The 16,169-nt window shown below is 44.9% G+C and overlaps 1 protein-coding gene across 6 annotated transcripts in view; it reads right to left on the bottom strand.

Moving 5' to 3' along the window:
- The window catches only part of LOC124009127 (rho GTPase-activating protein 21-like), a 68,370-nt gene that overhangs the window by 17,740 nt on the left and 34,461 nt on the right, over window positions 1-16,169 (bottom strand). For 4 of the 6 annotated variants that reach the window (XM_046320620.1, XM_046320621.1, XM_046320624.1 and 1 more), the window contains 5 exons: window positions 12,666-14,340; window positions 3,341-3,484; window positions 937-1,039; window positions 773-818; window positions 188-313 (listed from right to left, as the gene is read on the bottom strand). In XM_046320620.1, coding sequence (XP_046176576.1) covers window positions 188-313; window positions 773-818; window positions 937-1,039; window positions 3,341-3,484; window positions 12,666-14,340 — 2,094 coding nt within the window. Of the gene's footprint in view, window positions 1-187; window positions 314-772; window positions 819-936; window positions 1,040-3,340; window positions 3,485-12,665; window positions 14,341-15,360; window positions 16,142-16,169 lie in introns of those variants that run through there. The other 2 variants (XM_046320625.1, XM_046320623.1) reach the window with 2 other exon arrangements.

Raw genomic sequence — 16,169 nt, 5'->3', positions numbered from 1 at the left:
AGAAACGAGATAAGGCGCTGCGTGAAGATCAAGATTGTTTGCAGTGTGGGGGTGGGTGTGCATGTTTTCTTTTTCACACTATTGTGGATATTTTTGTTTGACATTGTCCTTTCCAGCATCTATGGTGGATTGTTACCAGACCAGCACAGCGGACCGCCACACGATTTGACAATTTAAAAACACATACCTTGCTCTTCTCAGTGTTGAGCTGCCTGAAGTTGAGCCAGCCTTCTTTAGAAGAGTCACTGAAGATATCTGAAGAGGAGTCCCTTCTGGAACCAGAGTCATCAGATGACTTGTGTCCATCCAGAGCCTACACACACACACACACCAATAGGAGTATCAGCAGAAACAGCGAGCCTGTACTCAGAGAGCGTCAATCCCCAGGAGTCTCGGGAGCATCAAAGCCTGACTACCGCAGGAAAATCACAGACAGGCGAGTTCATTATGGCTGAGGAAATCAAGATGAGCCAAAAACCACACAACACATCCTGTCAATGTGATTAGAAAACATTTCAAAGGCACAGGGAGAGTAGAAAGACTGAATTAAAAACTAATTTAATAAAAGTAGCAGCTTGTCACACCGTTGGGCACTCAATGTGGGGAAAAGCAGAAGACCTTAATCATAATAGTCCCTAGCAATTTAACAGACATTATAAACACAGCCAACATGTCATGGATAGACCTTTATAGAGCTATTATAACCCTTTACAGTTGTTGTAAACACAGCCGACATGTGGTTAATTAACCCTGGATAGATCCGTGTCCTCACCTTTCTTAGGCCTCTCAGTCCAGGCATGTGTTTACTGTTGGACCGGCTGGAGACCGAGAGAAGGGGGGGGGGGGGGACAAAATGGCAGATATTAGGAGGATGAACAGAGAACCATTGGAAAAGAGTATCATGAGAAATCAGACCAAATTTCAAAAGGGACTTGCCTTCTGCCCTCCTCTCTGTAGTTATCCAGACCCTCGTCACAGGATTTGGACCGCTCTTGTTTGGTCGAAGCATCAGACTCCAGGATCGCATTTCTGAGAGACTCTTGAGAAGGGAAGATGTATACAACGACAGTGTGAAGGGCTGTGTCATGGCAACAGGGGTACATAAGTGTTTTAAGGAGTCAGGGCAGAGTGATGTTCCAGCTGGGTGTTATTGGTGAGGGTCAGTGGTGGTATTAGAGCTCAATATCACAGGACTAGAGATTCAAATTCGGCCCATTTTTCTGCCGACTAACTGACCCTCATTAACCAGTCAACAAAGAGTAACAGAAATCCCCAATGGTAAAATTACTTGAGCAACAGAAAATACTATCAGATATCTGTATATAATGACGAGATGCGTACGTTTCCTCCCTAACAATGGGAGGTGTCGGCGGGAAGGCAGGCGACAAGCTTAGGCCCAAAATAAGTTCATTGAAACGCATTGGGCTTATTTTGGACAGATTTTGTCGAGAGTGAAACCTCTCGCGTTGACTCTTCCCCTCTGATACTATGCATGCATACAAGGACAGGACATGTTTCATTATGAGCTTATTGAACATGCAACTCCTGTAATTAAGCAGATAAAACGTCATTTTCAAACATTTACCCAAATACAATTAGCGGAAAACACAGTTGTAAACAGCAGACTTAATGTGAGCAGTTCCACCCTGAAGGGATGAACATTGCTGTTAGAAACTTAGAAAGAGTAACTACCATGATGGGTTGCTATATGACTAGGATTGTGCCTTTGGCTATCTGGACAATGAAAGAAAGTTGATATGAAAACCAATAGAGGAGGAGAGAAATGCTGGTTAATGGCTAGAGGAAGACTTGATGAAATAATTGCCTCCACGTCTCTATGGATGGATTTTCACTAGGCTACTTTGAACAAGGTAAGATATGCCTCATTTTTTGAAGTAAAACGATCAGGTTTCAAACAGGTCTACTGCCTCAAGCTCACATTGCAAAGTGGTGGTGATCACTGACAGTAGGCAGGCTATAGTTTATGCCTCCTAATGGGAATGGGAGACGTGCTTTACAAGTTGAGATTGGGAAATAAAAATAGCTACTTTTTTAAATTGTGGCCACCAACGTTTACCATGCGATCGCATATAGAGATGTTACTCCAGTAGCCTTGAGCAGCTACTCTGCTGCTGTCTGACAAGTGGTAGGCTATTCCGCTCCTCAAACTAGGCTCTGTAAGCTGTCTGACAGGTGGTAGGCTATTCCGCTCCTGAAAATAGGCTCTGTAAGCTGTCTGACAGGTGGTAGGCTATTCCGCTCCTCAAACTAGGCTCTGTAAGCTGTCTGACAGGTGGTAGGCTATTCCGCTCCTGAAACTAGGCTCTGTAAGCTGTCTGACAGGTGGTAGGCTATTCCGCTCCTGAAACTAGGCTCTGTAAGCTGTCTGACAGGTGGTAGGCTATTCCGCTCCTCAAACTAGGCTCTGTAAGCTGTCTGACAGGTGGTAGGCTATTCCGCTCCTGAAACTAGGCTCTGTAAGCTGTCTGACAGGTGGTAGGCTATTCCGCTCCTCAAACTAGGCTCTGTAAGCTGTCTGACAGGTGGTAGGCTATTCCGCTCCTCAAACTAGGCTCTGTAAGCTGTCTGACAGGTGGTAGGCTATTCCGCTCCTCAAACTAGGCTCTGTAAGCTGTCTGACGGGTGGTAGGCTATTCCGCTCCTCAAACTAGGCTCTGTAAGCTGTCTGACAGGTGGTAGGCTATTCCGCTCCTCAAACTAGGCTCTGTAAGCTGTCTGACAGGTGGTAGGCTATTCCGCTCCTCAAACTAGGCTCTGTAAGCTGTCTGACAGGTGGTAGGCTATTCCGCTCCTCAAACTAGGCTCTGTAAGCTGTGCATGTGATAAATAAAATGCACAAAGACCAACAAAAACACATAGGGCAATTTAATTCCACACAAATTATGCAAATTAACCCACAGACCGATAAGCATGACTGGTCAAATGTATTTTCAGGACAGAATTGTGTTGAAATGCACAGCCCAAAGTGAATGGGAAATCTAAGCAATGTCAAACTGCAAATTTGACTTCAAAGTGATGTGGCACTGATGGAGGAGACATCCTCGCTGCTTTCAAGCCTGTACAGAGAACTGGGTCAATGTCATGCATTCTCAGAAAACAGCACAGTGGAGGTGGCTGAAACGGAACGGTAGTATTTCCTATATAGTGCAGTACTTTTGCCCATGGGGATGTGGTTAACATTAGTGCACTACATACGGAACCATGTTTCAGATGCCACTAATGACCGAAACAGACGACGGCATTAACACAGCAACAGACAGAACTGCATCGGTACCGTAACCACGACAACCAGGAGCCCCACCCCCACAGTGCCTCTTACCTTGGTCGTGTGACATCTGTCGGCGAATGAAAGGGCACGGGGAGGAGCTTGGGTTCAGGGGGAGTACGGCTGGAATGCCAGATATCACGGCGGAAGCAGAAATGGACGTGGCCTCATGGTCAACACTAGGGCTAGCCGGCTCGTCTGCAATCACACAACACACACTTCGGTATTACATGATGGACAAACATCATCATGATCAACCCCATGAACTTCCTCATCATAATGGATTAAAAAAATTATTCAGCTTCCTGAGATATTTCAGTTTTGCATCTTCAGCAAGTGCAGCATTAAGAGTCCCAATGTAACCCTTGCATGGCACTACACCAACAACACGGCTGCTAGAAATGAGGATCTCTCCTGCTCTCTTCCCCTCTCTGACATATCCCCTTTTTAAAAGAAAAGTGTGAAACTTAACTGCTGAGTAGTGCAGCATCTCCGACTCCGCCCACCCCTGGCGCTCCAAGCCCAAAACAGCTCAGAGTACAAAGCTGCTCTCTACCTGCAGCCGTGGGGCATGTGGTGCTAAATTTAAAAGCCACTGCCCTAGTTCCTTCTTTCCAGCCTCCCAGGCTGCACCCATCTCTCACCTCAACCAGGGCCAAGGAGAAGGGTTGTAAAGGAGCAGCGGCAATGTAACCCCATAGGGATCTGTCACTAATATAGGCATCTGTCACTAATATAGTCATCTGTCACTAATATAGTCATCTGTCACTAATAAAAGCCTAAACTATAGGCATCTGTCACTAATATAGGCATCTGTCACTAATATAGGCATCTGTCACTAATATAGGCATCTGTCACTAATATAGGCATCTGTCACTAATATAGGCCTAAACTATAGGCATCTGTCACTAATATAGGCCTAAACTATAGGCATCTGTCACTAATATAGGCCTAAACTATAGGCATCTGTCACTAATATAGGCCTACCCCATAGGCAGTTTCACCCTCTCTGTAGAGACAAACACCCCTGATGTCTTTAGATCTCGTGTTAAATTAAATACAGCTAGACAACAACATGGGCCAAATGTACAACAACCCCATTGATGGTGTCTACATCAAAGAGCATACAAAGGAGGTATGTAACCACCCACTCAACCTTTTGAGATGGAAAATAACTGCATACAAGAAACTGTACTTCTTCTAGGTAACACACGGCCCCCTTCCCGTCTGTGGAACTCAACACGCCGTCTGGTTCCTCCAGAGTCAGATAGCGAAGCTCACACTTCTGGCAGGCCCTGCACCAGGCCCACTGGTCCAGCCAAGCCCAGGACCCCAGCCCCATGCCCAGCCTGTCCACCAGCAGCATGCTGCACAGGGAGGGATTACTAGCCCTGGGAGAGGACCGTCACCACACCTGGCCTGGTCAGAATGAGACTGACCCAGTAGTAGACCTCCTCACTCTGGGATGGAAACAACAGCCCAGATTCTCTGGCAGTGGTTGTACTCCCATACAAGTCCTGGAGTTCCATGCAAAGCTCAAAGGTGAAACATTGCAAGATAAATCCTCAATGAGGGATCGCATTTGAAGACCCTCATAACAATATTAGTTGAGACAGTCTAAGTTAAATCCACATTTGAACTCTTTAAACTAAAATTCAGTGGAAGATGGATGACCTTATTCTAATAACACCCCACATGTTTTAAATCCCAATAAAACCCAGACTGAGACTGGCAGCTGTTAGATCCAAGAGGGTAAAGAATGTAACCTTGACCAGAGCATTGGCTAAAGAAGACTAGTGAGCGACCGGCTTTGCCACTCTGGGCCATTGGAATGGAATCTGACCTCACATGACGAGGAGGGCTCCAACCGTACAGACAGTGGCCTGCTGGTCTTTCAAATGGTTCATTGATGGGAGCCTGAGGGCTGGTTAGAGCAGCTCAATCAGACCTCTGTTCTCTGAATCACATCATGGGCACCAGGCCCAGAGTTGTGGTGCTGTGGCTGCCCCATTACCCTCCCTCCTCACTGTCTGCACCTGGCGTGGCCCTACCTGTTCCACTACCAGCAGTAGCAGTATGGAAGTACCATGACAGGTAGATATGTAACCGCTACATGCTGGATGACACAAAAATACATTTCTAACTGGTTAAATTAAGGTCATCATCACCAGTAAGGCAGGCTGGTATAACAGAGATGATGGGGTCATAAGTGCTGTGTGGAGGGGCGTTCACAAGAAGTGTGAGTGATAAAATTACAGTGTCTCTAATAGGCAAATCGTCTATTGAAAGGCAAATTCAAGAACAGACTAATCATTTTAACAATGCCTTCAGTACGTTTGGTAACACAAAGTGCTTTCCGGGACATAGACATGTCTTATATGTGTAGAAAGATTAACAAGAATTTAAGCTAACTGCAGTGTCCAATTAACAGTAGCTATTACAGTGAAGAAAAGACCATGCTATTATTTGAGGAGAGTGCACAACAACAAAAAAACTTGTATCGTGGCAACTGGTTCGATGCATTCACCTCTGAAGGTAAATAATGTACTTACATTCAGTAATCTTGCTCTGTGTTTGTCATCCTGAGGGTCCCAGAGATAAAATGTAGCATAGTTTTGTTTGATAGAATACATTTTTATGTTCAAATGTAGGAACTGGGGTCTACATTTTGACACCAGTGCCGTGTCTGGCTCCACACACACCCCACCCAGCTATCTAGGTTTGAAAGTTAGTGTATAAGCTAATTATCCATCATGTATGACATTCGTGGGAGTGAGTAAACTTAAATGTTTTATTACCATATAATTTGTATATGTTCTCTATAGTTATGTACTTGAAAATGTATCAATTCTGCACATTTGGGCAAACCCGATACAAAATATTGTGCAGTAATGTAATTCTTCACTGGATCAGTCAAACTTTGTATGTGCAAAACTTTGTATCTGGTGGCTAAAATGACATCTAGACTCCTATCTGAAAGGATGTCTTTTTTCTTCCATTTCAAAGATGGAGCTAAAATAAAACGCATGTTTTTTGCATGTATTATCTTTTACCATATCTAATGTGTTATATTCTCCCACATTTATTTCACATTTACACACATTTCAAAGTGTTTCCTTAATGGTATCAAGAATATGCATATCCTTTCTTCAGGTCCTGAGCTACAGGCAGTTAGATTTGGGTAGCTCATTTTAGGCACAAAAAAAAGATTGTCGCTTGAAAAAGCACAATAGTACTATTTGTCCATTTTGAGAAGCTGTAGCCAGTATACACTGAATCAAAATAGTCAGAATTAATCTAAGACAAATCAAGAAGAACTCTGTCATTAATTTTGAAGTTTTTGCAGGAGATTTTACATCAAATTAAGATGTTTGGTGCAGTATTTCTCAAAATAATTTGCATCAAAACGAGTCGTCCCTCGTTGAATGACAAATATTTTATTGAAGAATCCCTACTGTTGACCAATCACTGAAGGGGCCTAGACTTCGGCTCATAACTTTAGCTTGCCTCCAGAATTGTTTTTCTGCCGAACAGCCGAAAAATAATATACGCACAAACTCTACCGAACTGTTTCGGGTGGGAAACATGCAGATGCCTTAAAGACTCCTGTCAGCTGAGCAGCACCTCCAACAACACCTAAATGAGATATGACAAGCCTCAGCGTACATCACGCTAACACAATAAGCCCAGGCTACGTACAGGTTCATCATGACTGACACACACAGGCCTCAGTAAAATAAGTCCCGGTATAAACCATGGCAGAGTTGATTTACTGTAAATATCACATATTTAAAAACACACTATTGCTGGTAATCCACTGTGCCATCAATAGGAATGACTGTATGAATGCTGCTGCTACTCTGTTTATTATCTATGCATAGTCAATTTAACTCCACCTACATGTACATATTACCTCAACTAACCTGTACCCCTGCACATTGACTTGGTACCAGTACCCCTGTATATAGCCTCATTATTGTTATTTTATTGTTGCCATTTTATTTTTTACTTTAGTTTATTTAGTAAATATTTACTCTTGTTTTTCAAACTCTATTGATGGTTAAGGGCTTGTAAGTAAGCATTTCACGGTAAGGTCAACTCAATTTGTATTCGGTTGTATTCGGCACATGTAACAAATAAAATGTGATTTGAAGCGCAAATTAGATCTGAATGTCTGATGATGAATTGCTTAGTGGTAGTTGCTGCCCCCGTATCCCAGTGGTACAATACAACAGGCTTGGCTGGCTCTACGACCAAACCCTAGCTAACTTCTGTCCCATGGGCCATACTAAAAATCACCATGCCTCATCTCTGCTGCCTCACTGTGACCCAGTTCCAGAGAACACACACCCGTAGAATGCACAATGTTCTTCAGCGTCCTTCCAGAAAACTAAGTGGATCAGCAAACAGGCGTGCCCTACCTTACTGATCGCACTTACTGAGTGGCCCAGTAAAATACAATGTATTTTAGCTAGAGTACACCCTGACCCAACTTTTCAAATCAGTAATAATACATCCATATCTTAGCTGTCCACAAGATTGAAGAAAAACAAGTATGACTGACTCCTGAAACAAAATAACTTGAATATTGCAGGTTGTGAGCTCAGTGTAATGGATAGTCAGAACTGGCTACATTTTCATCCCACTGTCCCTTTAAGGAAAAGATGTCTAATTCAGCTGTTTATGAAATGCTAAAAATGCTGAAAGCTTTATCAGCAAAATGAAGAGATAAAAGGAAAATGCACAAATGCAAAAAATAATAATTTTAGACACGGGCTTTAGCCGGAGTGACATTTAGACCACTTCTTATGAGGACAAGTGTTCATATCACCATCAACATAATAGATTAGGTTGTGGGCGTGGCAGGGGGAGAGAAAAATGTTTAGAGCCCCCCCCCACACATCTTGGTGGTGTAGACCCCATGTTGCAGTTTTAAATCTAATTTCCTGCAATTCTATGAATTTTGACATGTTCTTTTGCTCATACATAATAACAAAATCTATACTGCTAAATTCAATGTTTAAAAAAGAAAATCCATTGACCATTCGCTAAGGTTACTATTGCTACCTTGGACACCATTTTCCCGGGAAGCCCAATTCCCCATTCAACCACTGGCAAGATCCCTTCACAATGATCTAAAACTGTGTTCCTAATACACAATGACATTAAAACAGACTACCCCTTGCTATTCAGGGAACTAGTGGGTATATTGTGGTGGACTGCCACTACAATTGCTTCACAGGAACCCGGTAAAATGATGTTTGTAGTGTAGCTAGCCCTGAATAGCTCTGAATTAACTATCGGCATGCAGTCAAAGCTATAACCACTTTTGGAGCAAACTAGTGCTCTCAATCGTATCCTGATGTTGCCAGCAGATGAGAGAAAACAAGTTATATTAAGTGGTTAACTAGCATTAGCAACGTTTGGCGGTCAATGAGACAGAGCTAGCTAAACAGTTGCGCTAGCAAACAATGTAACATTTTGGGTTAAAAACAATACTCCATCGTAAGGCTCTGCATTTCAACAATCACAGTAGCACTTTAAGTATTTAGCCATTTAAACAAAATGTTTTAAATAAAATTATGTTTTTCCCACTGCCCCTCCCCTGTTTTCATGCATTTCAAATGTGAGCTTCTCTGAGGTGTTGGACTCAATGAGAGTTGCTATCCATTGGAGCGCTGCGATTGGTTGCACGAGGTGGCAGGGTAGCCTAGCGTTGGACTAGTAACCGGAAGGTTGAAAGTTCAAACCCCTGAGCTGACAAGGTACAAATCTGTCGTTCTGCCCCTGAACAGGCAGTTAACCCACTGTTCCTAGGCCGTCATTGAAAATAAGAATGTTCTTAACTGACTTGCATGGTTAAATAAAGGTTAAAAAAAATTAAATTAAAATTAAAAATCTGGAGAGGGGCTTTGTGAAGAGTAAACTCTCCCTGACTGCCTAGCTTTTATTTTGGGGATTGTTAGATCTCAAAGATTATATATACACTGGGGCAAAAAAGTATTTAGTCAGCCACCAATTGTGCAAGTTCTCCCACTTAAATAGATGAGAGGCCTGTAATTTTCATCATAGGCACACTTCAACTATGACAGACAAAATGAGAAAAATCCAGATTTTTTTAAAATAAATTTATTTGCAAATTATGGTGGAAAATAAGTATTTGGTCAACTACAAACAAGCAAGATTTCTAGCTCTCACAGACCTGTAACAACTTCTTTAAGAGGCTCCTCTGTCCTCCACTCGTTACCTCCACTCGTTACTCGTTACCTGTTTGAACTTGTTATCAGTATAAAAGACACCTGTACACAGTCTCAAACAGTCACACTCCAAACTCCACTATGGCCAAGACCAAAGAGCTGTCAAAGGACAACAGAAACAGAATTGTAGACCTGCACCAGGCTGGGAAGACTGAAAATGCAATAGGTAACCAGCTTGGTTTGAAGAAATCAACTGTGGGAGCAATTATTAGGAAATGGAAGACATACAAGACCACTGATAATCTCCCTCGATCTGGGGCTCCACGCAAGATCTCACCCCGTGGGGTCAAAATGTTCACAAGAACGGTGAGCAAAAATCCCAGAACCACACGGGGGGACCTAGTGAATGACCTGTAGAGAGTTGGGACCAAAGTAACAAAGCCTACCATCAGCAAGGGCATTGAAGATGAAACATTTGCTGGGTCTTTCAGCATGACAATGATCCCAAACACACCGCCTGGGCAACGAAGGAGTGGCTTCGTAAGATGCATTTCAAGGTTCTGGAGTGGCCTAGCCAGTCTCCAGATCTCAACCCCATAGAAAATCTTTGGAGGCAGTTGAAAGTCTGTGTTGCCCAGCAACAGCCCCGAAACATCACTGCTCTAAAGGAGATCTGCATGGAGGAATGGGACAAAATACCAGCAACTGTATGTGAAAGCCTTGTGAAGACTCACAGAAAACGTTTGAACACTGTCATTGCCAACAAAGGGTATATAACAAAGTATTGAGATAAACTTTTGATATTGACCAAATACTTATTTTCCACCATAATTTGAAAATAAATTCATTAAAAATCCTACAATGTGATTTTTTTTCCCTTCTCATTTTGTCTGTCATAGTTGAAGTGTACCTATGATGAAAATTACAGGCCTCTCATCTTTTTAAGTGGGAAAACTTGCACAATTGATGGCTGACTAAATATTTTTTAGCCCTACTGTATATTTTAAAATACATAGGTCTGTTACCTTTTCTACATACTTTATATTTGGTAACAGTATGGAGAAAGAGGTGTGATGGTGTGGGGGTGCTTTGCTGGTGACACAGTCAGTGATATATTTAGAAATCAAGGCACACTTAACCAGCACAGCCATTCCATCTGGTTTGTGCTTAGTGGGACTATCATGTGTTTTTCAACAGGACCCAACACACCTCCAGGCTGTGTAAGGGCTATTTAACCAAGAAGGAGAGTGATGGAGTGCTGCATCAGATGACCAGGCCTCCACAATCACCTGACCTCAACCCAATTGAGATAGGTTGGACCGCAGAGTGAAGTAAAAGCAGCCAATAAGTGCTCAGCACATGTGGGAACTCCTTCAATACTTTTGGAAAGCATTCTAGGTGAAGCTGTTTGAGAGAATGCCAAGAGTGTGCAAAGCTGTCATCAAGGAAAAGGGTGGCTATTTTGAAGAATCTAAAATATATTTTGATTTGTTTAACACTTTGATTCCATATGTGTTATTTCATAGTTTTGTTGTCTTCACCATTGTTCTACAATGTAGAAAAAAGTAAAAAGAAAGAAAACCCCTTGAATGAGTAGGTGTGTCTAAACGTTTGACTGGTACTGTATATAAGATCAGCAACAAACAAAACTTCCCTTTTTCAGGACCTTATCTTTCAAAGATAATTCGTAAGAACCACTGTAAAGGGTTTAAACACTGTTTGCCATGCTTGTTCAATTAACCATAAACAATTAATGAACATGCACCTGTGGAACGGTCGTGAAGACACTAACAGCTTACAGATGGTAGGCAATTAAGGACACAGTTATGAAAACTTAGGACACTAAAGACGCCTTTTTATTGACGCTGAAAAACACTGCAAAAGAAAGATGCCCAGGGTCCCTGCTCATCTGCGTGAATGTGCCTTAGGCATGCTGCAAGGAGGCATGAGGACTGCAGATGTGGCCAGGGCAAAAAACTGCAATGTCCGTACTGTGAGACGCCTAAGACAGCGCTACAGGGAGACAGGACGGACAGCTGATCGTCCTCACAGTGGCAGACCACGTGTAACAACTAGATGTTGACCAATTAATCGGAATGGCCGATTAATTAGGGCCGATTTCAAGTTTTCATAACAATCGGGAATTGGTATTTTTGGGCGCCGATTTTGCTGATTCTTTTTATAGATTTTTAATAGATTTTTTTACACCTTTATTTAATCTTTATTTAACTAGGCAAGTCAGTTAAAGAACACGTTCTTATTTTCAATGACGGCCTAGGAACGAGGCAGAACGACAGATTTTTACCTTGTCAGCTCGGGGGAACCAATCTTGCAACCGTAAGTTAATTAGTCCAACGCAATAACAACCTGCCTCTCTCTCGTTGCACTCCACAAGGAGACTGCCTGTTATGCGAATGCAGTAAGCCAAGGTAAGTTGCTAGCTAGCAATAATCTTATAAAAAACAATCAATCAACGACTGTCATTGCTCCAATGTGTCCTTAACCATAAACATCAATGCCTTTCTTAAAATCAATACACAAGTATATATTTTTAAACTTGCATATTTAGCTAAAAGAAATCCAGGTTAGCAGGCAATATTAACCAAGTGAAATTGTGTCACTTCTCTTGCCTTCATTGCACGCAGAGTCAGTGTATATGCAACAGTTTTTTTTATTACATAGTTTGGACTTAGGTGAACTAAGAGAGAGAAAAAAAAAACTTAGGTGGCCTACCAAAGGATTTCAATGGCAGAAAAAACCCTCTACACTCACTGCCTGCCACCAAAGCTTCTTAACAACATACTGTACATCTAGTCAAGGATTGATCAGGTGGTAAACATGGGCCCAGTATGAAATGTAAAAAACACTATAAAACTGTTTCTAAATCTAATGATTTGTAATTTCTCCCCAGCAATTTCCCCTCCCATTCTTATCTGTACTGACGAACTGCTGCTGCTACTGGCCCCCTAGTCTCCTCTTTTTCCTGCCTACATGCCTGGTGCCATGGAGACTGCACAGTGCCATGATGTTAGAGCTCTCTTACCGATGAAATGGATAGTCATTTCCCAAAGGGTACTCTATTCCCTATGAAAATGTACTACTTTTGAAGTATAGTGGTGTACCAAATAGAGAATAGGAAGCAATTTTGGACGCAACTGTGAAGTTAGTGTTCAGCCTCTTACCGATAAAGGGGATTGAGTCGAGGGACTCTTCCAGGTTGCTGGAGGAGCATGAGGTCTGGTCCTTCTCCTGCTTCTTGCTCAGCCGCCGCATGTGCATCTCCCGCCGCGCATCGTTGGGCAGCCAGCACACAGAGTCCGCTGCTGGCTCCGAACCGTCCTCCTCGTTCACCGCCAGGATGTAGGAAGGGTGGCGCAGGGGGCTGGGGTTCTTCACCGACCCAGGAGGCTTTTCCCTGAGGACTACGCCCAATTCTGAGGCTGAAGGGCCGCGACCGTTCACCTGGGCCTGGGGCTCTGTGCGAGGTGGGTGGTGGTGGGAGGTTTTGAGAATCCCAAGCCTCTGTGGTCTCTGATGGGAGGCGGATAAGGACGAGGACCTATGGCCCACCACCGCTGCCACCTCTCTCCCTGGCACCTCCCCTGCCGGCTGCATGGTCTCCGCCCGCCCCCTGCTCTGGCTCACATGGTTCACATCTTTGACCCCAGCTCTTTGGTCGGTTGGGGAGGGCTCCAAGCTGATAATCTTCCCCAGGTGAGAGGGTCTGTCTTGGGTCATATTAGGAACGCCGTGAGGCTGGTGCTGGAGATGCTCTGGTCCTTTAGCATAGAGGGTAGGGTTGGGCATTGGCGTTCCCCGGAGGCTGTCCCTACCGTACCCTGCAGGGGGTCGGTGATGGACAGCCTGTTTGGAGAGGCTCTGCCTGCTGGGGCGTGTACCCTGGTCCAGCCTGCTAGGGTAGCCCCGCCTATCCACCATGGGCCGGCCCAGCTCCACAGAGTCCACATAGTCACAGTCAGAGGAGCGAGCCCGGGCCTTGTGTGTTAACCCATCCTGGGACACACTACGAGGAGGCCAGTCCCTGGGGTGGACCCCCCGCTCCGCCATACTCATACGGTCCTGGGAAGAGCTGCGGGGGGGCATGTGGTGGAAGGGGGGTGGAGGTCCATGGTAGGCGCGGTCGTGGGAGGTGCTCCTGCGCCGGAAACCCTTAGGGTTGGGGCCCCAGCCACTCCGGGGGATGTGGTGGGAGGAGTTGAAGGTGTTCTGGCTGGCGGCTCGCAGGCATTCTAGTCTCTCCTGGATGGTCTGGCTGCCATAGGCGTGTATACTCTTGTTATCGATGTACTCCCTGTAGGTCTGGTACGTCCGCCAGTCTATGTTTTGGTGAGAGACAGGGTTGGGGGAGTACTGGTGTAGCGGGGCACTGTAATTGAGGAGGCTCGCCCCAGAGGGGTAGATGTCTGTTTTCCGTGGCAGGGGGTAGTGGGACACAGACCCAGGACGCACTCTGATGAGGCCAGGGTCAGGGGACCCTACCAGGTTACAGTCTATTCGGTGTGCTGGTCCTATACGGCCCAGTTCTGGAGGAACTACCACAGTCCTCACGCTGTCGTTGCGCATGCACGCCGCGGTCTGGGATTTGGGGTACGGGTGTGCAGGAGGAGGGGAGGGGGGCACGGGAATCTCCATGCGGTACCCAGTGTCTGGTGGTGTTGCCCCCCGGCATGCTCCCTGTACCCCCACTCCAACTGGGGAGGGGGTCTCTGTAGCTTGGGCCATCCCTGGGGGCTTACAGTCTACACGAGGGTAACATATGGGGGGCGGCTCGGGGATGTGACGGGCGTTTCCACTGTAGGTACTGCGGCTTCGGAGGTACGCATCCTGGGAATAGGCCTGGCGAGAGAAAGATGAGAGGGTAAGATACAATAAGTGTACACTGGTCCCAATTCACTCCCTACCGCTTCTTCCCCTTGGCCCCAACCCTTCCCCTTGGCCCCAACCCTTCCCCTTGGCCCCAACCCTTCCCCTTGGCCCCAACCCTTCCCCTTGGCCCCAACCCTTCCCCTTGGCCCCAACCCTTCCCCTTGGCCCCAACCCTTCCCCTTGGCCCTAACCCTTCAAAGTTGGCAGATTTGTAGGGTGGAAGCAATATGGTGGAAGCGCTACTCTACTCTGCCTCGATCTATCTAGACTAGACTCTTCAGACCTGAAGATATAGGGCGAACAGGAGCAAAATGGGGTAGGGAGCAAAATGGAATCAGCAATGTGTGTAATATTCAACATTGGATTTCTAATACATCTGGTAAAGAACTGGAGCAGTGAACATTTACTAATGATAGCTGCTGTGTGTGTGGGTAGGCAGGGAGCTGAATGTTGTAGTGTGAGTGCGGAGGCGGTTAGCAGGTCAGGAGAGTCACTGGTGTTCATCTGCTCTCTCCATATTTAGATAGCTAGTTCTCTGGGTACTGTTCATCTGCTCTCTCCATATTTAGATAGCTAGTTCTCTGGGTACTGTTCATCTGCTCTCCCCATATTTAGATAGCTAGTTCTCTGGGTACTGTTCATCTGCTCTCTCCATATTTAGAGAACTGTACCCAGAGAACTAGCTAACTGTTCACTATGCAACGAGAGCATGCTGTGCTGCCGCAACATGAGCAAATGATCCAATGATGGAAATGTTTTTCGGGAACTTTTTCCCCACTGATTTCTGTTATACAAGATATGAAAGAGCAAACAGAAACACTACTGAGTAGCCAGTCAGCCAGCAGGCATAGCTAGTCAGGTGATCTGTGATTGAATAGAGTGGACAAGAAGCAACAGATGTGTTGGAAGAAAGAAGGAAAGAGACAAGACTGGCATGCAAGACCAAACAGTGATATACAGGAAGGTAGCCTATCTGTTTGGTTTACCCACCTTCTGGCTGACAGCACTGGCACTGTTAGAGCGAGACCTGAGACTCACAGAGATGGAGGGGGGCGGAAGACGCCCAGAACCCACAACTGTCCTCACAGCGCTAAACTTAACCTCCGTTATCATACTCCCAGGCAGATTGTAAACACTCCAGCAATGATACGTCAACACTCCTTCCAGCAAAACGCCAGCAGACAACGATGATCACACACATAGATTCCATCAATGGTAGATTCCGTATAGCTGGCTGTGCAGCCTTCGTCCATTTGTCAAATGCCTTTCCATATTACTTTTCTCTGTTTGTCTTGCAACTAGCAAGCACAAAAAGTGACACATCAGAATCAGGTGGACTTTAAACCCCAGCACCTGCATTGTATTACGATTGTTACATAAGCCTCAACTGTATCCACAATCAGTGTTTTACAGGCAATCACTAGACCCTCCCTTCACCAATAGGGCACTAGTGGAGAGTTCACGGGTCAAGGGCTTTTATCAATGTCTGCGTCTGAAATGGCACCCTATTCCCAATGTAGTGCACTACTTTGACCAAAGCCATAGAAACCTATTCCCTATATGCGGACCAAAACTAGTGCACTAAATAGGGAATAGCTTTCCATTTCAGACATAGCCTGGAATTAGCCTACTAACATGGCAATCGAATGAATGACACTACTAACTAGCAAAGCAGCTAAGTGAGAACATTACAGTACATTACCTCAACCCATTCTCCAACAAAAACATGCATTACAAAGAGAAAATTAGACAGGGGGAACACAACATCAACATGTGTGGTCAAGTGGTTGTCATCATCC

The sequence above is a fragment of the Oncorhynchus gorbuscha genome, linkage group LG22, assembly GCF_021184085.1.
Source record: "Oncorhynchus gorbuscha isolate QuinsamMale2020 ecotype Even-year linkage group LG22, OgorEven_v1.0, whole genome shotgun sequence".
NCBI classification, from domain to species: domain Eukaryota; kingdom Metazoa; phylum Chordata; class Actinopteri; order Salmoniformes; family Salmonidae; genus Oncorhynchus; species Oncorhynchus gorbuscha.
The sequence above is the reverse complement of the archived record's forward strand: the minus strand, read 5'-3'. Positions and strand labels throughout refer to the sequence as shown.